Genomic DNA, 21,615 nt, shown 5'->3' with positions numbered 1-21,615 from the left:
ACAGGTATAGTTTATCTGACAAAAAAATTCCCTTTCACAAAATAGAGGTCACTAGTTAATCACAAGGAATTATCAAAATCAATTCTATGGTTTTTGCTTGTTCAATGTTTGTGGAAAATAGGATAGATTTTGACTGTTAAGGCTTATAAGAAGTGGACTATTAGGTAGCCTTAAAACTGCTGTCAAAAGTGGTAAAATGAGTTTTTAAATGGTAAGTAAAGTAGAACTGTAGTCCCCAGGCTGGAGTTGTCTTTTCAGCATTCTTCATGGTTATGATTAAAGTATCAAATTAAGCATCTTTATATTTTACAGAAGGTGATCTAAGAAATACGGGACCAGTAGATGCTCAAGTATATCTCGAAGAAATGTGTTGGAATGAAGGTTGAGATTTTTTCTCTTGACTACAGTAGAGAAAAATATTAGAGATTTTCTTTAAGAAGAAAAACTCTCATGGGATATTTGGTAATCTTAAAAAAATAAAATAGCTTGGCCATATATATATATATATATATATATATATATATATATATATAGTTTTTAAGAATATTTTTGTTTCATTCTAAAGGTCCATTATTGACCCATTTCCAGTTCTGTTTATTTTATTTTTGAGAGAGAGAGAGAGCATGAGCTGGGGAGGGGCAGAGAGGATCAGAAGTGGGCTCCATGCTGACAGCAGAGAGCCCAGTGTGGAGCTCAAACTCATAAACTGCAAGATCATGACCTGAGCCAAAGTCGAACACGTAACTGACTGAGCCACCGAGGTGCCCCTCCAGTCATTTTTCTATTCTAATTAGATGTTAGGTACATAAAGTTTCATGAGATTTTCTTTTTTACATGATTTGGGTTTTGGTTTATTCCCCACTAGTGTAATAGGGAAAATAATTTTTTCCATCCTCCTGTGTTGATATTTGAGATGAATTCCTATTAGAATTTTTATTTTTGTTTCTTTATATGGAATCACAAACTGTCAGGGCAGGATTCCTAATACTACACTCTCCTGCTTGGAACTTGGTTTTTTACCCACCATGAAGTCGTTCTTTTTCCCTTTTCTATTATATTTTTTAAACAAATCTAATTTCTCTACTCTTCTGATAGTTTTGTGAATCAGTCTGGTCAGACACTGTGAAGTTCCTTCTACGTTCATGTTTCTCTGGACAAGTGAAGAAAATCTTACTAATTCCTAGAATTTTTATATACTTTATTCCTAACACTTTATTGTTTAGCCTGGGGTAAAAATTCCCTAGGGGTTTATAAAAATTTACTAGTGAGTATGGTTAGGTAGAAGATAAATAGCTCATCCTTCCTGAAAAGAAGTTTACTGGAATATTTTTTTTAATGGCAAATTTTTGACTTCATGCTCTTAGATGGGTCACAGGCTGTTGACTTAGGAGGAGAATCATGTTTCTGCCTATAGGCCACTGTGCTCCTGAAGTGCCAAATGAAATCATAGTGTATAAATTCTCATTTGCAGTGAATGATTGGGAAATTTGAGGTTTTGTGTACCTGGGGCTCCCAGGGGTTAATAATGGTTTCATCAGAGTAAACGAGAGAACTGCTATGAACACACTAGTGACATAGGATCTGGTGAAAGACTTCTTTTAGTTCATGGAGGGGACAGACTAAAGCATGTCATTTATCAAGGAGACCTGCCCAACTAAATTTATTTTTTGAAAATATAGTATTGTTACCTCATCAGTCAGTATTGGGTGTATGTGTGTTTAATCTCTTATTAGACAAATTCTTCTTGCTGCAGTTGATTTAATTAATATATTTTGTTTCCTAATGATTCCTGAGAATATGAAATAGCCAAACTGGTTTTTGTAATTTTTCCTTCAGTAGCCTTTTAAAAATATGAATAATATTAGATTTTATTTTAAATGAATATGGATTGGTGGTTCAAGCATCTGTTCAGTCAACAAATACAATGAGATTTCTGATACAAATGTAAAAAAACAAGATATTAAAGGGAAATGTAGAATATGAAATCGTCAAGTTATAAATGTATCACTGTCCTTGGGATTCCCTTAAATAAACTGGACAGTGCAGAAGATATAGAAGAATCCTAACCACAGCCAATGAATCAGTTATAAGAAGCTACAGTGAATCTTAAAAGTATAAGACATACTTTGACACTTATTTCAATTAATGTTTGGTTTTTTTTATATATGAAGATGGAAATAATCCTTATTGTTGAGAGATAATCCTTAAGAGAACATACTGAGCAGCCAACAGCTGCATGAAGCTGTTATTTGTGCAAGAATATTAAAAACCAGTAATGTAAGTTCTGCAATTGAATTTGCAATTTCGAATTGTTCTTTGCAATTGAAAAGAGCATTCTTGACAGATGCAGTTCAATACCAAGTGTGATCAACTGGGCAAATAAGAAATCGAAGATTCCTTCATAGCCATTTTCAGAATAGCCTTGGAAAGTGAAGATCCCGAGCAGGAGAAAAGTGGATGAAGCCTTACATGGTAGACATAGCCACATTACCATCTTCTTGACCCAAGGACAGTATGAAACAGTGCATTTTACTATGCTTAAAAGGCATCCCTAAAGAACTGTTGAGGGAGTGAAGTTAACCTTTTCCCCTTAGAGTTAGTCTGTTTCACAACTTGGTCATTTTGCCTTCAATGTATTTAAAATGGTTTCTGTGAAGATATCACTTTGTTAAGTGATAGAATAATACAAGAAGAAACGTAACAAGATGTGAATTTTTAGTGAGCATTAACATTTGGAATCCTCTATGACAAAACTCCACAGTAGCCCATGGTGGCCTCTGCATCATTTACTGAGCGCCTGTCACCTCAGATTGTTTCTCAGTGTTCACTGAGGTGGTAAAAAAACAAGAGGGAGATTTAGCTTAAGAAAACCCTTGGTTAGAATATGTACAGTTTTAGACAATTTAATAATGAAACAATTCACTTTGAAAGCATGCTCTACTACAGTATATATGTTGGCTCAGACAGAAAGGATGTTAGCATTTTAAAATACAAGATCAAATTATTTTTGTTTATGGAGAAAAAAGGCATTGTGATGAGAAATAAGGATTGTGTGAATGAATGAGTCACATGCTGTACCGACTGAGCCAGCCAAGCACCCCAAAAGTTGGCTTGTTAATTTTTCCAAGGCCAAACTTGATTAGAGAACAAATAGAAGGCGGTCGAATTTTTTTTTTTTTTTTTAGTGGCATATATGATAAGATCTGAGTGTTAAAAATGTTTGAGAACTGAATGAAGATATTTGATATATTTGTAATAAAAAATTATGGCAGTAGCAGGATAAGGTGATCAATCATTATTTTTCTTTGACAGTCACTTCTCAGTGACAATGAAATGGAATGACCAGTGGATCAGAGATTCTTTCAGTTAAAGGACATAAGCATTTCAACTTGTCAAGAGGACAGATTTAGTGAAATTTCTACCATTGGTAGACTAAACCTTGTGCTGTATGCTCTCTGTTGGGCATCTCACTCCACAGAATTAGTGTGATACTAGAACAGAGAGTATTTAAAATGTTAAACTTGATTAACAGTTAAGTTAGCAGAGTTTTCTCTAAAAGGATATACTCCAGGCAAAAAAGCATGTGGCTTAACAGTAAAACATGTAGAGCTATTTTTCTCTTTCCTTCACAGTAATAATTTGGACAAATAAATTGAGAGGAATGTAAAATTTATATTTTAAAACAGAAAACAGAAGACTTCAAATAAATGTCATGGGTCACCCCTGAGCATCTGCTGTCCCCTCAAGATCTTTGGGGTGCCTGGCTGGCTCACTCAGTTGAGTGTCCGACTCTTGATTTTGGCTCAGGTCATGATCCCGCAGTTCATGAGATCAAGCCCTGAGTTGAGCTCTGCGCTGACAGCGCAGAACCTGCTTGGGATTCTCTCTCCCCCTCTCTCTCAAAGTAAATAAAAATAAAACAAAACAAAAAGATTCTTTGGTAGGTAATTTTTAGAAACACTGCCCCTATATAAGAAATCTTTTCAAGTTCTCATTTAGATACATTTTATACTTACTGAAAATCTTTTTTGGTTTGCAATTTCTGTGACATAAGCTGCATTTTTAAAAAGGCGTTGAAATAGTTACTTGTAAACCTTTGATGCATCATGTTGTTTTCTTTACAGGTGATCACACTTTTTCTCTGAGTTGCCGATGTGGTGGAAAATACAGTGTTTCCAAGGATGAAGCAGAAGAAGTTACCCTGATTTCTTGTGATACATGTTCACTAATAATAGAACTCCTTCATTATGGCTGAAATTGTTCACTAAATGGGATCCTTTAACTCTGTATTCATACATGTTGAAGAGCGCCCATTCAAGTAAATGTATAAAGCTGATAAAAAGAAGCAGGATTCTTTTTTTGTCAGCTCTTTTATTTGCAGAGAAAATAGAAGACTCAAGCGAGGGCCACCCTAGGTTAATAGAAAATGAACTCAGTTATTTATATGTATTTATAATTTATATTTGTAGATCACAAAAAAAAAAAAGACTTGAATTATAAATTATATTTTGTGAATTCCCATCTGAGAACTTTGTTCTCCCAAGGAGAACATTTTCTCCTTGGTACAAAATAAGAATTTTCCTTTTCTTCAAATAAGCATGTCTCCTCTTGTTAAGCGTCACAGTATCATCATGTTCCTTTATAGTTACTAAGTTTCTGAAGTAACATGAAATTTATTTGTGCTAAAGTTATCAACCTGTTGTACAAGTATCTCAAATTCTCAGGTCATTAGAATTAAATTAGAATCTTTGTGAATAGCATGTGAAACTAGTTGTCTCATAACTAGGACTGGATATGGATATTCATGAAGTTACCTTCAGGAAGGTAAAGTGGCAACTGTGGAAAAGACAGCTTTGGAGTCAAAAGACTTGACTCCGGGGTCCTGGCACTATCTTCCCTGAGTCTTCGTGTGGCTACATTAAAGGGAGTAAGGCTTGAACACTGCCATCTTCAACTTTAAATGTAACTTAGGAAGTGGCAGTTTTTTTAAAAATATTAATTTGAAACAGATGCATTGCTTTCCTTTTTATTTCAAAGTCTAAGAGTATTAATGTCTCTATTTATGAATAGAGAACCACTACATTGCTGGTATGACCAAATGGACTTTTATAATGTTATTATTGATTATAATACTCTCTAAAGATTTTATTTTTCTTTGCATTTGATAATCTATGTACAGTATAAGTCAGAACTCATTTTTAAAAAAATCTGAGAAATCCTTTATGGGATCACTGAAACTTCATTACCTAATTTCAAATGAGTGAACCAAGCATGTGACTTAGCAGTTTTTTATTAGGTTGAACTCCTGGTATTTATTATTAGTTTGGACTTACAAGACTAGTTACTACTCTGACTTGTAAATGTAGCTAAAGTATAAGGCATGTTCAAGAGATTACTTTCATCATAGCTATAAAACCAAAAGTTCAAAAGTGAGGTTGTCACCCAGGTTTTTTCCCTAAAAATATTTTTATATTTATCATAAAATTTAGAGGACTTACTTTGGATTACATTTTTATCCATATATTTTGAACTAATATAGCTTGCAGTGTGTGTTGCTTATCCTTTACATTTAACAAAAACGACTAAAACTAAATAGCAAATAGTTTATTAGTAAGTACATGGTTTCAGTGGCAATGATAAATTCACTTGAATAGGAGAGAATAATGAAATCAAAAGAATAAATGCTTGCTAATCGTCAGAAAATCTGTGGCCATTAGGGCTGTCACGCAGAAATCCAAAATCACTCAGAGGCCAAATCTGTAAAATCAAAATGTGATTGAAGACAATTAATGAAATGATGTTATATCATCATCATACTCCCTGTTTTTATCCATCTGTTTTCTCTGTGCCATATATGAAATACGTTCTCCTTATTCTTTAGTCAAGAACAAATTATATCAAAATAAGACTTTAGAAAGTAAACTTGTATGTGTACATGTATTTAAACTCTAAAGTTTGGAACATTGATGTGTTATATCAGTTACCTGTGTATAGTGCGTGAATTTAGATGTATGAATATGTGTGTCTGTGTTTTGTTTTACTACCCTCAAATAAAGTGAACCCTGAACCTAAGTATTTGAATATAACATCTGCATAAGTGCAAAGAATCCTGCAAATTATCCAACAACCCCAAGTATTCATGTGTTCTTCTTCTCACTGCCAGTGAAAATAATAATCTTTCCTGAGTCATACATTTATAACCATGGTAAGACCATTACTCGGTGTACTTAACTGGGATATCCCTGCTTAACAGGTAGTTTGTTTGACTTGACACTGTTCTTCTGCAAATGTATATTAATTTATGCCCAAGGTAAACATATAGTTGTAAAAGTTATATGAGAAAGAATTACATTTTGGAGATTTAAATGAAAGGCTTCTTATAACTAAAGTAGTTTGAATTTTTATTATTCAAACAAAAAATTACTCTTAATTACCTATCTCAGTGGGGGAAAGGGTAATGTTTATAGCTCTGAAGGCCAGCAGGTTCCTAAATGTAGTCACTGCTACAGTTAAGTCCACTGATAGCTGAATATTCAAAGTTCATTTTGAAAGAAATTTTTTTTTTCCAGCTCAGAGAAGAAAGCCTAAATTTTAAGCAGAAAATAATACCTTGAAAAAGATACGTCCTCTTATTAGTCCATATGGAATAGGTCCATAATACCTGGAATCTGTAGAATTCTGTAGATTATCACCTTCTAACCACACATGACCTGTTGGCACCTAGAATTAGAGAAGAAAGCAGCCCCTTTTCAAAAAGAAAAATAAATTTGGGTACTATAAGAAGTGCGTCTTTTTGGTAGTATGGAGAAATGTTTTAAAGTTCTCATTTATAAAATACACACAAACCCTGTGATTTGTATTTTTGCTTTTATCTCTTGCACAATATCTTCTACTGAATATTAGTAAGTAATGTGAAGGTTTCAACATTTTAAAAGATCTTTTTTGCCACATGGTTCCCAAACATTAATTTGTTACACAAACCCCAAACTGAGGTTATAAGAGATCAAAACAGTGTGACAGGGTCATTAATTTAATAGACTTCAAAAGAGGTCATTAGGATGCTGACTGAAAATGTGCCCTCCTGTCTCTATAACAGCATAAGCAGGGCAGCCACTCACTCAGCAACATCCTGGGGCCAATACCAAGGCCAGACCTATTAGAATGCTCATGATGAACTAAATGGTAATTGATTGTGACATCAATTACAAATAATCTCATCATTTTATTGGAGTGGGCTTGTCAGAATTCTAATTAAGATCCCTGTTCTGCTTTTGTACAGGCCATATCTTCAATGCATTATACTTCAATAATGACCATCAAGAACTAGAAGGACCTATTATAAAATCATCAGTTGTAAATTAATGATGGTGACCTTCTACTAAATGAAAGACCCTATCCCCTATATGTCCTGGGTATTAACTGGTAAAAAACGTTAAGTTTAAATTTTTACTCTGTCAACCATAAGAATATTTAGAACACCTTACTTAAAAAAAATGCCCTCTGTGATATGAAATATACCATATTTAAAAATTACTCGGCAGCAATTATCTTTAAAGTTGCATTTTACAAATTATTTTACAGTTTGTTACTCAGAAAAGTTGAATTATTGACCAAACCAAAATGACCTACTGAGAAGAAATTTCTTTTCACTTTTCTTTTGACTGGCTATTTATTACTTAGGGACCTTATATGAAGAAAAATACTCCTATTGGATTTAATAAGAAATGACTGCAATATTTAAAAATGTTACAAATTACTGTTTTTTAAAGATTTTTTTAGGGCAGTTACATGTTCATAGCACAACTGAGAGGAAGGTACAGAGATTTACGACCTATCCCCTGCCCCCACACATACATAACCTCCCCCATTGACATCCCTGATCACAGTAGTAGATTTGTTACACTTGCTGAACCCACATCAACATCATAATCACTCAATGTCCAGACTTAACTTAAGGTTTACTCTTGGTGTTGTACATTCTACAGGTTTGGCCAATGTAGCACATGTATTCATCATTATAATATCACAGAGTGTGTTCACTTTCCTAAAAATCCTGTGTGATCTGCCTATTTTTCATTTCTTTCCCCCAAACACCCATGTTACCTTTTAGAAAAATGAATGTATACAAGTATATAAAATCTGAATTTCACTTTACATCAGGAATCATATAATTTTGGAATGTCTTATGCAGAAATATTTGCCCAAAACAAATCAAGTTAATTATTTTCATGTAGACAGATTTCAATGTTAAATCTACTTGTAGAGAAAGAACAAGTTTCTTGAAAGAATATCAGATACTATAAGATCACTCATTTTTATTAGTGGAACTAGTTATAGGTTCTAGAGTCAAAAGCAAGACTCGTTCCTACCTATAAAATAAGTGGATTTATGGCAGTGAAGCTTAATACTGCTCAAGTAGAGTAATGAATCCATCTCAGGTCATAAATGAAAAAGGAACAAAATAGTATATTTGGAAAAGCCATGTGTCATTAACATAGTCTCAAAGTACCACTCTGGGAGGAGCTATAATACAGACATCATTTATGTTTAAATTTCCATAGTTTTTAATATGTGTTTGTTTCTGAGTTCTAAAAAACATAATAAACCAGGATCCAATATATATTCCATTTATCCATGAAGTCTTCCCCAACCTTGCCTGCCCATATCAAATACTCTTGATTGTTTAGAGCACTGATTAAAAAGCCTGCCTTGCTTGGGGCCCTGGATTACAACATGTTACTAACCTGCTTGGGTTTTTTGTTAAGTCTACTATCTTATGATCAAACAAGCAAATAGACAGTATTTATGCCATGATCTTTATTTTTTGCAACAACTAAGCCAAAACTGGAATTCCGATATTTGGTGGTAATATTAGTGAGTAGAAATTCTTGTAAAGCACAATCACTTTTGTATGACCTAAGCTTCTTTCAAGTTAGCTAAATACAGTGATGAAGTGTTATCTCTGGTATAACTTAACAAATACAGAAAGGAATATGCTAAGAGAACCCAGAACATTACCAGAAGCCTATGGAAGACTGTGACCCAGGCTATCTTTACCTAGTCCTTGATCACAAGGAGTGGAACAAAAGGGAGGGGAGAGTAAAGCAAGCCAGTATGTAATACATGGCTTTCTGGTTTATTTAATTAAAAAAAAAAAAAAAAAAAAACTCATTAGATCCTTAAAACAACCTGTGAAGTACTGTTATTGATAGTTAATAGAAGTAGGTTCAAATATGGGACATGCTAATCCCATTTATCTGAAGCCTATACATTCTAATCCCCATGCGTCCACTTACAGTAAAGGAATATCCTCTACATCTCACAGACGTCAATGCTTGTTATAAAGTATACAAATCAAGGAAACAACCTCATCACTTATGAGCTCTTTAATACGAGCTTCTCCATAAACAGGAAAACCTCTAAGTGTGGATCTCTTAAAATCAAAGCAGTCACCTTTGCTGACCTGTCAATTACTTAGTCTCCAGTAAAAAAATTCATGATGTTGAAATTACTCCACTTATTTTTGGTATAGAGTGCGATGTACACTTTAAAAATCAATTTTATAGATGTATACTTATATACATCTTATATAAATGTGTATATATATATATACATATATAGATATGTATATATACATGTGTATATACATACATACACATGTATATATACATATGTATATACATACATATACATATGTATATATGTATATATATATTATATATATATAAAAAAGTATATATATATATACTTATATACATGAGTAAAGGGCACTCATTTCAAGTTTGACACTAGTTTTGGAAGGTGTGCACACCTACATAACTTAATCACAATCAAGATGTAAAAGTTCCCATCCCAGTACCAGGCAACTAATGAGATCCATGACTTAGAAACTAGTTTTACTGGTCCTAAATTTCGTATAAACAAGATTGTACCTACATACTATTTTGTATCTGGCTTTTGTTCAGCAATTTTTTATGATTAATCTATCTTGTATGTTATCAGTCATTCATTCCTTTTTACCTCTAAGTAGAATTCTATTGTAAGTCACAATGTTTGCCCATAAATCTACTGATGGACATTTTTCTTTGAAGTTTGGGCCTGTTACAAATAAAACACTATAAACATTGTGTAAATCCATTTCTTTTCAGTAAATACCAAGGGGTAGAACTTATGGGCCATAAGTGTATGCTTAACCTTAAACTTTTCCAAAGTAATTAAATCATTTTACACTCCTACAGCAATGTATGAATATTCTGGTTGCTCCACACCTTGGTATATTCCTTTAAAATTTTTTTTGCCATCCTAGGGGAACCTTGGCTGTTTATTTCAGCTCAGGTCATTATCTCACGTTTCGTGGGCTCGAGCCCCACATCAGGTTCTCTGCTGTCAGCATGGAGTTGGGTTGGGATTCTCTCCCTCTGCCCCTCCCCAACTGATGAATGTGTGTGTGTGTGCACTCCCTCACTCTCAAAAATAAACTTATAAAAAATCTTTTTCCATTCTAGTAGGTTATTGGTATCACATTGTGGTTTTCATTTGCATTTCTCTGATGGGCATTTTTTCCTGTGCTTATTAGCATATCTTTTGTGAAATATCTATTAAAATATTTTACTCAGTTTTTAAAATGGGTTTTCTTACTCATTTTAAGAATCCCTTTTTTACCTTGAGTATAAGTCCTTTGACAGGTATTGCAAATATTTTCTCATAGACTAGGATCTTTTCTCCTTTGCAGTCTAATCTATTACAAAGACTATACAATGTTTTCTAAGCTCTAGAAATTTCATTTGGTTCTTTTTTATATTTACGGTTTCTTTCCTCATTAGGTTCATCCTTGAGATCCTTGAAAATATTTAGAATTAGTGTTTTAAAGCACATGTCTATTAATTCCATTACTTCTGCCTTTTCTGGATTTAATTGATTTTTCTTCTGGTTACTGGTTACACTTTCATACTTCTTCACATATCCAGTAATTTGTGATTAAGCTGGACATTCATTTGTTGAGTGGATTTTGTTGTGTTTCTTTAGAGCGTGCTGAATGTTGAGGAGGTCTGCTTGTTTTAGGGGAGGCAGTTAAGTTAGCTGTGGATCAGCTTATTCCTTTCAAGCCTTAGTTTTTTAATTTTTTTTTTTAATGTTTATTTATTTTTGAGACAGATAGAGACGGAACATGAACGGGGGAGGGTCAGAGAGAGGGAGACACAGAATCTGAAATAGGCTCCAGGCTCTGAGCTGTCAGCACAGAGCCTGACGTGGGGCTCGAACTCACGGGCCACGAGATCATGACCTGAGCCGAAGTCGGACGCTTAACTGACTGAGCCACCCAGGCGCCCCTAAATCCTCATTTTTAAGCTTGTTAGGTTGGGTCTATCTCACAGTGTACTCTAAGGGCTACGTTAGGCCTACTACTAAGGCAGGATATTCTGGGATCTCTATTGAATATGCTGAGTATTCAGTGACATCTATCTGTTCTGGCTGGTCAGAACTCCAGTTGCTCTCAGCCCTGTGTGAGCTCTGGGAATTGCTCGGCTCCCCACTCCTTCTTTGCTCAGTTTCTAGGTTTTACCATAAATGGGTACAATTTAGTATTCAGCAAAAGCCAAGAGAACATCTATGGAGATTTATGTTGATCATTCGGTAGCTCTGCTGTCCCAGACAGTTTTATCCATAAGTCCCAACTACTTAAACTTCCCTCTATTCCAGTCTCTGTCTCTTCAGCTCAGCAAAACCACTACCTTTGGCTCAAATTTTACTTCAGTACCTTCTGAAAGGTACCTCCTGCCTTACAGGAGAATGTAGGGACAAGTAAAGGGTTTGCTTTATTTGTTTGTCCTCTCTTAAGAATCTGTCCTGTACTTCCTGCTTCTGCATTCTCTGAGAACAGGTGTTCCACATATTTTGTCCGATTTTCTAGTTATATATGACAGGAGAGCAAATTCAGGATCACTTCATCATTGCCAGAAACAAACGTTCAAATTATCTAATTTTAAAAGTCTGTATAATTTTTCTTAGCATACTTCATAGTAATATGAAGAGAATACTTTTGGTAAGAACTAAAAGTTCTCATGTAAGTAAAGTGGCATCTCTCTCCACCTTGCATCCCTTTCAGTTGCATCCCCTGTATGTTTCTATTTTACCCCTTCCCTTCAAAATCTCTAGAAAAGATTTGCCAAACTCAGCATGTACAAATAAGGAAGCTCAACATGGTATTGCTTGTATCTCAAAATTGGCAAAAGTAGAAATGTTCCTCAGTAGGTAGAGGTTAAGTAAAATATGACTTATTTATATAATAGACAGCTGGTTAAAAAAAAAAAAACAAATAGATTTACATGAAGACAGTGAAAAAAGTTGCAAGGCAATATGTATAAATGTTTAAAGAACCCCACAAAACTTACATATTTCAAAATTTACATGTTTATGAGCAGTATATATTGCTTAATTAAAAAGATGTATATAAATCTTCCTCAACTTACCATGAAGTTATGTCCAAAAAAACCCATCATAAGTTGAAAATACAGTTGACCCTTGAACAATAGGGACTGGGGTGCCGACCCCCCTCCCACTAGTCGAAAATTCATGTATTCCCTTTGACCTCCCCCAAAACTTAACTACTAATAGTTTTGTTGTTGACGGGAAGCCTTGATGACATAAACAGTCGATTAACATGTATTTTATATATGTATTATACATTGTGTTCTTACAATAAAATAAGGTAGAGAAAAGAAAATGTTCAGAAAACTAAGGATGAGAAATACATTTATAGTACCATAGTATAAAAAAATCTACGTGTACATGGACCCATGCAGTTCAAACCCATGTTGTCTGTTCAAGGATCACCTGTATTCTAAGTCGAAAAGGCATTTAATACACCTAACCTACTGGATGCCATAGCTTAGCCTACCCTAGTTTAAACACACAACACATATTAGCCTACACTTGAGCAAAAATCACCTAACACAAGCCTATTTTATAATCAAGAGTGACATATCTCAAGTAATTTATTGAATGCTGCACTGAAAGTGAAAAACAGAATGGCTGTATGGTACAGGATGGTTGGTTGCAAATGGTCACTTTACCCTCTTGATTTGTGAGGCTGACTGGAAGCTGTGGGTCACCTGCTGCTTCCCAGCACCATGACAGTATCCTACTGCACATCAGCCCAGGAAAATATCGAAATTCAAAATTTGAAGTTCAGTTTCTACTGAGTATGTATCGCTTTTGTAGCACAATAAAGTAAAAATAAAACTTAAGTCAAACCATAATAAATCAGGGGCCGTCTGTGTGCATATACATATATACACACACACATATATGTATCTTAATATGCCTCGTCCCTTCAGTGATACTTGTACTTTTTGAAAAGAGAACACTGTCCATCACAATGCAGGTTAGGATGAGCTTTGTTCAATTATTTTTTTTTTTGCCTTTGATAGTGTAGAGGGACTGAACTTCCAATCTATATAGAAGGTTCTGTTTCTTTCTATAGTACAAATAAATGATTGCAATTCGCACTACTGTTACCAGATCTCTGGATAACTAAAATATTAGCCTAGCTAAGAACTCATTTATTTAAATAAACATAAAGTACAACACATTTTTGGTATGGGTCCAAAACTTAAAACTTGACCTTTCTGGTATAGACTGAGGCAAGAAACAGAACAAAAATTTTCTAACCCAAAACACAGTTATTATCTGTGGGATAACCTACTGTTTATCACTAAATTGGATATTCAAACCAGTTAAGAGAAAAAAATCCTATAGCAATATTATAATAAAATATTAATAGATAAAATGGTAGTTTAAAATGTATTTTAAAAAGAGCTATTATAACTTTGCAACTAAAGTAGTAAGGATGCCAATAAACTCATTTATAATAAATGTTTGCAAATTACCAAAAATGGAAATCCCTAATTCCATCCATGCCTTTGTTCGTTACTTCTCATAACCAAAACTGTAAGTGGTTAATTACTTTTCCTGTTCATACCTTTGTAAATCTGCCATACCAACTTGAATGAATTTGTGAAGCTGAGTAAGAATATATGAACATGTTTACAATGAATACCACATAGAAATTTTTACTTGGGCTCTAATCTGAATTTTCCCAGGGCTAACTTTTAAAGAATTGAAAGAACCCTTAGAACATTCTTGTTTTTCCTTTCTACGTCAGAGGTTTACTTCCTGATGTATGATAAAACCTAATCTCAGGGCTGGACAAAAGAATCAAGCCTCTAGTTCTTAGCTATACTTACTGAGGTCTAGTTAAGTGCCTCCTTTATAGTACAAGCAACAAATGTAATTGCCTCATGGCCCGCGGGTGTCCATTTAACAAAAGAGGCTTTGTGAACCAACCCACAGGTGTTACTTTTCTGGATTCAAGTGAAATCTGATGCAAGAGTCCACAATATCAAATAACACATTTACTAAATAGCAATCAAACTCATTTATTTCAGCAAAAAATATCTAATTAAGAAAAAGTTCCAACTGAAGAATATTTTTGTATGTCTGGCCTTTCAAAAGTTTCAAGAAACAGAAAACCCTAATAATAGATTCATTGTTAATTAACCCTTTTTGGCGGGATATTTTATAATCTACAGGCAACAAAGGTAGGGTGTGCACTGGCCTGCTACTACTCAAACCTCAGTAAGCTTTCTAAAATGACTATAAATGAAAAGGAAAACAGTAGTTATTAAAGAAACAAACAAAAATCATAAAGGCAAGGAAAGGGACAAAGTTTTAGGAATCCTTTTTTGACATCATTTTTTCCTTTTCCTGAATTATAAAGGAAAAGGAGAGGTACACACATTTTATGAAAGCAGTCAGATAAAGCCTTATTTCTTTTTGGCAAAAGTAAATGGGGTAATACATCAGTTAACACTTTAATCTTAAGAGTATGTAATTTTCCACATATATTTTCGAGATTTTGTTTTGGGTCCCCTGGAATGATAAGTGTGAAATATAAAAATGTATAATTTCCCTACCCTGGAAAAAAGCCCATATGATGAATGTACATTTCATGCCACATGTCATTTCACTCTAACAATTAATGCCAAAAAATTGTTTTTTATGTTACTATCTTCCAGTTAAGCAGGATCAAGTCAAATTACTATACACCATTATGTGGCTAATGCATATTCTGCTTAATCATGACTTCTATAACCAAAACATAGCCATGGTAAGATGCTGTGCATACAAGCTACTAGGGAGAATATTGGGAAATGAAGTAATTATATAGTTCTAAAAGAACTTCATAAAACCCAGTATTAGTGTGATCCATGCAAAAGCACAATTAGAAACATCATCAATAATTATTGGAGTTTATGCTCCCTATAACACCAACAAAAGCTATAAACAAAGATATGTATGTCAGAAAGTGAAGCACTGAATCCTCTAGGAGGCCATCAAGTAGAAGAGCTTTTGATAACACAAGGCAGAGAAAACATGATTAATTTTAATTTCAAAAAATGGGAGTCTCAACTGCCAGTTATGAGTGTCTCTGAAAGCCAAACTCAGAAACAGTTTCACAAACATTCTATTTTCATGGACATTCTCCTTGGTACAACTTCTTGCCCACGTTTGTCTACCTGGAGTCCTGATGGTGGTACTCCCAAATGCTAGATGCCTGACAAAGGGATTAACATTTGTAAGGACCAGGCATGAAACAGTTAACACACTGATTATTTCAGTGGGAACTATTTCCGGGCAGTTCTGCTTCTTTTTCTCCCCATTTAAATGCTCACTTATTACTCTTCTATCTGCATCATTCATGGGGACTGTTATTGTTCTTCCCTACTTAAAAATGTGCCACGTTGGGTTCATCAGCCAATTATCGCCAAAGAGGAATTTCACAGAAGTTCCAATAGGCTATAGCTCCAGGTTGGAGTAATGATGGGGGATGCTTATTGAGAATCTGCTTGCTGAATAGGTTTAGAGCTTAATCTAAGACTTGACTTGCTCATTCTCATAGCTATTGCAAGCTAAGCTCCGCAAGTACTTAATATCTCCATCCAGCCTGAAGAGGAATTTCTGATGGGCTGTCTCAGCACAGTGGTTAAAAGATACAGTCTACAGAACAAGAGTCCTGAGTTCAAAATGTAGCTCTGCCACTTACTAGGTTAAGTACCTTAGGCAGGTTATTTAAAACTCTTCTATATAACTGAGACTAATAAATACCTTACAGAAATACTTCGGAGAACCAAATGAAACAATACATAAGGCTCCTGGCACCCAGTTAGCACTCACTAATTATTAGCTACTGTGTTTACCAGCTGCCCCACCTGCTGGTATGAATGGTGTCTGATGGGCTTTCTTTGTTCCTAGTTTCCTAAACAGTTTACCCAGTTCTCTGCAAAGTGAAATTCAGTTTTTAAGATCAAATCTCCCAAATGTAGTTAAGACTACCATTTTTATGTTTTCAACAGGCATCTTAAGCAATGTTTATTAAATACCAAATGCTTAGGCTCTTCCTTGTGAAGCTTTCACTTCTTTGCAACTGTATACCAACCAATCAGAAGGTACACAGTGGGGGAAGGTGTTGGGACTAAAGCCAACAAACATGCCCTTTCCATCCAAGTACTAACCCGGCCTGACCCTGCTTAGCTTCTGAGATCAGACAACAAATATGCCTTGCCATCCTAGCCATCTAGTATTAATGTCCCAATCCTATAGTATTGTTTTTCTAGGACAATAGATTAGTTTGCTCTTCTTTTTTGTTCTATTTGTAAAATAACGTTACCTGTTTTGCTTTTGGATTAGTACTTAAAAGAAGCATCTCAATTCTCATTTCAAGACTATCTCTGTAGCTTCATTTTAATACACCCTACTGTACACTCTGGTTCTCATATTCCAAAAGATGAGCCTAACTTAATGAAACACAGGGTATTTCAGAGAGTAGTAGAATGGAGTGGTAAGTATGTAAATAATGAATTTTCTCATTCTCTGAGAAAAGTCTAAAGAGTTGGCAAATCAGATATATACATACTGTGCAAAGCATGTACTATTATGTTTCCACCAAAATTTTTATTCCTGGGACTTCAAATAATTCTTCCCAAAGTCAAAACTCATCCCTATATGGATTTACTCCTATAGATGAATGAATAGAGCTTTTTTCCATTTTCTATGGCTCCCATACATAAGTACTTCATATAGAGACTGGCTAAGAAATCTGATTCAACAGCTGAAATGGTATAAGAAATAGAAAATCTGGGGTAGAAAAGAGTCCATACTCCAAAGAAGAAATAATTACAATGAAATATGTAGATCTTGTTGTATTTGATGTTACCAATGCCTTAAAAAAACACACAAAAGGCATTATGTTACATGTTTTTCTTGACAGATAGATAATTCTTCCGTTTGTGTTTTATTCATCAAAACCACAACTCTAATGCACCATACCTTGGAAGGTATTTAAAATGAAACCTAGCTTTGTGAATACAAAATTCCAAGTTAGACTAGCGGACGACAGATGACATTTTTTGTAACGATGTAGTAAGGTACAAAGAGGAGAATAGCTGGAGATCTTTAAAAAGTAAGATTTATCTCTGAGGGCTGAGAGCACCAAAACATTGTTTTAACTAAGAGATCATGAGAATACACTGTGGACATTCAGGAGGGAATTGTATAATACCCAAATGTCATTCTAGGAAAGCACTTGGGTTTTTTCCCCCACTTATAATAATTTAGCTGCCACTGTATTCATTTAAAATAAAGTCTCTCTTAGGCTTATTAGACAGGCTATATGTTCTCTCCATTTCCCAAATTAACATGTCCCCCCAGAATCTCCTAATGTACCATCTACCCTCATTGCTAAAACCAGAAATCTGGCTCCATTTTAAGCCCTTCAGTTCCATTTCTTCCAGCATCCAATTCAGTCTAGATATTTCCTTACTCTTTCTCCAAACTTTGTACTGCTTTCCATTCTTAATGTTATTATCTTAATTATGTCTTACAGCCTATTAACTGGTCTCTCAGCCTCCAGTCTTTCCTACTCCAAACTTTCCTCTATTAATCTATACTAATATCGGAGTGACTTTTTATTTTTTCCAAGAATTTAATAATATTGGGTTTTTTTTACACAAGAAGTAAACTTTAAAGTTTTTATTTTAAGGGTGATTTTAAAAAAAACTATCTGTTCATGTTATTTCCCTGTTTGAGACACAAGGAACTGAGTGCTGTTTACCTTTTCATTTCTTTTCACTACCCACCCCTCCCCACTATATGTCCCAGACAGGAGAACTTACTTTTTGGCAGATGCCCAAAGCACAATGATATACTCTCCCTTCTAGACCTTATGAATATGCTGCTTGCTTTGGTCAACTCCTACGGATTACTCCCCTGCCTGTCTGGAAAAATCCTATCGATCCCAGTCTAAATAAATATCGTCTTGTGCCTTATCATAGCACCCTGTATATAATTCTATTTCATCACATTGTAATTCCTTGTCTGCTCTTCCAATCTGGCTATAAGCTTCTAGAGCTATACTGTCCATTTTGGTATCTGCTAGTAACACATGTGGCCTTTTAATTTTACAAATTATATAAAATTCACATTCAGTTCCTCAGACACACTAGCTATGTGTCCTGTGCTCAGCAGTCACATGTGCCTAGTGGCTACTGGACAGTGCAGATCTAGAATATTCCCACTTTGCAGAAAGGTCTATTGCACAGCACTGAAGGCAGAGACTTAATCTACTTTAACATAGTTCTGGCCCTCAAGTAAGTGCTCAATAGCACTTAGTTATGGAATTAATAAATACATAAATAAACAAAAGTAAAAGGAAATTTGCAAAGTTAATGTCTGGCAAATTTTGCCTGCCACTATGGCTTGCTGAGGACCACTTACGTCTTCTCTACCAACCCACCTCCCCAACTCCCAAGGCCAGTGCTTCTAGCTGCTCTGGAGCACAGCCTCATTAAAGAAGATGCCTAAATGCTGGGATTGGTTTGCGGTGAGGTAGTACATTTGCATTTAGGGTTAGAAATCCATATTGGTCCATGACCCTACACCTGCTTTGACTTTCTTTTCATAGGTAAGTCAGGTCAAATTCATGTTTCTTCAGATGACAAAAAGACTCTCTAATCCTTCCTGATTTAGAGATTCATACACACAGTGTACAGGAAGTAGATCAGAATCTTAAGTTGCAGCTTACAATTTTAAATTGCTCACCCTACAGTTTTAACTGTTAAGGAGACAAATCTCTCTGTTGGCACTTCAGGTGTGTTTAGTGGGGATGCAGGCACTAGCTGTGTCAAACTAAATGATTCCTACGCTATCTTCCAACAGTTAGGAAAATTCTAATGCAAGAGGAAAGCATTCATATATGTAGGTTAGCAGTACAATGGCTTATAATGCCAACAGTTTAACTTACAATTTTCAACTGTCTTATAACATGCATACCTACTTTTACATGTTATTCCTCTTTTCCAATAATAATTTTAGGCAGATGATACTTTAGTAGAGTGAGAATGCTTTTATGGACTAACATTAAGTGAGTCACTGAAACCCACAGAATTTTAATTACCTAAAGTGGGAACATAAGAACTTCATTTAGACGCTTATTTCAAAAGACATTTCAACATATTCCACCTCGTCAACAGCAGCTTTCCAGCTGAGCACTGTATCAGATTAGGAGGCCACATGACACTCGGAATATACTCTCTACCATTAGAGATACAGTCTGCTTCAGGTGCTGACGCTGAACAGCAGCATTACAATTTCAGTCTTCTTAATTTCTTTCTCCCAATTCCTTTTAGGCAACCTTAAAGTAGAAAGGTCTCATATAACTTTCAGATAAACATACATAAATATTTCCATTTTACTGAATTGCATAACTGCCTCCCTCGATTCACATCAATGGCAGTGATTTTCCAACTCTGAGTGGTTAAAATATATTTAGGTGAGCAAAACACAGTCTCAAGACGACTTGTTACTCTTTCAGCACAAATGCTGATCTTCATATGTATATGAATATATATTCAAACATATATAAGATAAAATACATTTCTACAAAATAAAATTCTATAAACTACATCTTACTGTTAAAATAAGATTAAATTATTCTGAAAATGTCCAGAGAACCCATCAGAAAATGCTTAAGTTGTGGAGGCCTCAAAGATGGTTATTTAATGTTAATATCAGAAGAAAAACACCTCAGAATTGTAAACAATAAGTCAAATTTATCTTCAGAATTGTGTTAGCTATAGGATGAAAAAGTCACGTCATCTCCGCAGTGAACTTCACTTTAGCAAAAGAGTAAACATATTTCCTCCACATCAGCTGCAATCAAGGCATTAGCAGTATGCCACGATTGATTATCCCGGGACCCGTTGCTGAGAAATGGATGTGTAGCACAGGTTTTTATCACTATAGTCTGCAAAAAGCAAGTCTCTTGCTTAGATATCCTAGTTGTAATAAGTGACATTATTAGGTAGTTCTTCTAGTTAAATGACATAAGGATTTAGTGTATCAGCAGCTTATAATAAACAAGCCCTTTCAATCTGATGATTCCTTTCCCTCCACATAAGTACTTTTTGTGTTTATAATACAAGTGGTAATAGAAGACCATATGGTTGTGACTTTTAGCTAAAGTAAATGACATTTAAACAAACAGAAAAACAGCATTAAGATATTCAAGGATTTGAACTATGACCTAAATACACAGTACACAGTAAGGGGCTATTAGTGTTAACTTTATACAGTGACCATTTTCTAACACTGTCCAAATAGTGAGTTTTTCAGTTTGCTGATCAGTTTTTCAGAAATATTTTCCAATACACTGTAAAACAGCTTTATCACTGGCATATTACCCCATTTACAACTTCTCCTTTTAAAAACAGTATCCCACCAATATATCCTGAGAACATTTAATCAGTTCTTTCTGAAATATAAAATTGTTTTCTATTGCTTACATCTCTCTCAATAACAATAATGATGTTGTTATTAACATATACATAATTTTTTTTAAAGGCAAGAAATACTACATTCCTTAGTCACCTAACAGACTACTGTTTGGTGAACATTTCACCTTTTGTGTATAACACTGGGATCTGTGGTAGCAAGAACGAAAAAGTTTTAAATAGCCTTATATTTTGATAGGTTAATAATAGATTAAAACATAATTTTTCTAATAAGTATAGATATGTTTGCTTTAACAAAAATAAAAGATTGTGATGCTCTAATTACAGGAATATACTGAAATCCCCATAATCACAGATCTATTAATATGTCCATTTAATACAGTGGCTGCTATGGTTGAGAAACTATAAAGTTTTAATTACATGAAAGATTTAAAAATGATTCACAATATAGTGAACAGCCAATGCAAAGCAGAAGTTTACACTTAAAGCAACAATTTACCAATTACAGGTAACAACTTTACCCATCGTTAATCTGCCAACCAGTAAAAGGATCAAAAGAACAGAATACTTATATAGTAGTTAATACGTGCAAAAAGCACACGAAATGTGTGCTTTTTCTACTGAAATGTAGAAAACTGTCGTGACCATACGGCCTAATTAGCAGGCACTGCACGTTGCTAGGGCAATTTAGTCTTTACCTAATGAAACTACCACAGCATTTCTGGGGCAACAAACCTTTCCTTAGAAGGTCCAGGGTACCTCATCT

General features: G+C 34.6%; 2 protein-coding genes across 10 annotated transcripts in view; one reads left to right on the top strand and one right to left on the bottom strand.

Moving 5' to 3' along the window:
- DNAJC24 (DnaJ heat shock protein family (Hsp40) member C24) overlaps nt 1-6,072 on the top strand; it is a 58,950-nt gene extending 52,878 nt beyond the window's left edge. For 2 of the 3 annotated variants that reach the window (XM_019456609.2, XM_019456608.2), the window contains exons 4-5: nt 313-381; nt 4,125-6,072. In XM_019456609.2, the coding sequence (XP_019312154.2) occupies nt 313-381; nt 4,125-4,255 (200 nt within the window). In that variant the 3' untranslated portion in view covers nt 4,256-6,072. The remainder of the gene's footprint in view (nt 1-312; nt 382-4,124) is intronic. The other variant, XM_019456610.2, reaches the window with a different exon arrangement.
- The window catches only part of IMMP1L (inner mitochondrial membrane peptidase subunit 1), an 81,883-nt gene continuing 65,857 nt past the window's right edge, over nt 5,590-21,615 (bottom strand). For all 7 annotated transcript variants that reach the window (XM_019456611.2, XM_053899863.1, XM_019456619.2 and 4 more), the window contains 2 exons: nt 6,610-6,720; nt 5,590-5,757 (listed from right to left, as the gene is read on the bottom strand). In XM_019456611.2, coding sequence (XP_019312156.1) covers nt 5,689-5,757; nt 6,610-6,720 — 180 coding nt within the window. In that variant the 3' untranslated portion in view covers nt 5,590-5,688. The remainder of the gene's footprint in view (nt 5,758-6,609; nt 6,721-21,615) is intronic.

Source organism: Panthera pardus, unplaced genomic scaffold (genome assembly GCF_024362965.1).
Source record: "Panthera pardus isolate Hobbes unplaced genomic scaffold, ASM2436296v1 HiC_scaffold_12, whole genome shotgun sequence".
Classification (NCBI taxonomy): domain Eukaryota; kingdom Metazoa; phylum Chordata; class Mammalia; order Carnivora; family Felidae; genus Panthera; species Panthera pardus.
Note: the sequence above shows the minus strand (reverse complement) of the source record. Positions and strands in the feature narration are given on the sequence as shown.